Raw genomic sequence first — 293 nt, forward strand, 5'->3', positions numbered from 1 at the left:
TCCATAAGCTTTGTTTAATATTATTTTTATTTGCCAATCCAGGAAAAGATGTCACTGCAAAGGGTGTTAAACAGCTGGTATGGTGTGAACAAGCAGATGTGGAGACTCGTTTACCGCGCTTCTACCCATGGCTACTCAGCAGATGCTTTTCACCGCCATTGCGACGGGGTGGCTCCCACTTATACGATTGTGATGGTAGGCCTCTTGAGGATTGTTTTCCTTTTGTGTATATTTATTGTTTTAGCTTAGGAATCAGTTTTGGCAAGTACAGTCAGATTGGAGAGGGAGAGGGA

The 293-nt window shown here is 43.3% G+C and overlaps 1 protein-coding gene across 1 annotated transcript in view; it reads left to right on the forward strand.

The window, feature by feature from the left end:
* The window catches only part of LOC119592745 (BTB/POZ domain-containing protein 9-like), a gene marked incomplete at its 3' end in the record, with an annotated part of 12,417 nt that overhangs the window by 8,751 nt on the left and 3,373 nt on the right, over window positions 1–293 (forward strand). Inside the window, 1 exon segment of the mRNA XM_037941680.1 lies at window positions 43–195. Coding sequence (XP_037797608.1) covers window positions 43–195 — 153 coding nt within the window.

The sequence above is a fragment of the Penaeus monodon genome, chromosome 30 (assembly GCF_015228065.2).
Source record: "Penaeus monodon isolate SGIC_2016 chromosome 30, NSTDA_Pmon_1, whole genome shotgun sequence".
Classification (NCBI taxonomy): Eukaryota; Metazoa; Arthropoda; class Malacostraca; order Decapoda; family Penaeidae; genus Penaeus; species Penaeus monodon.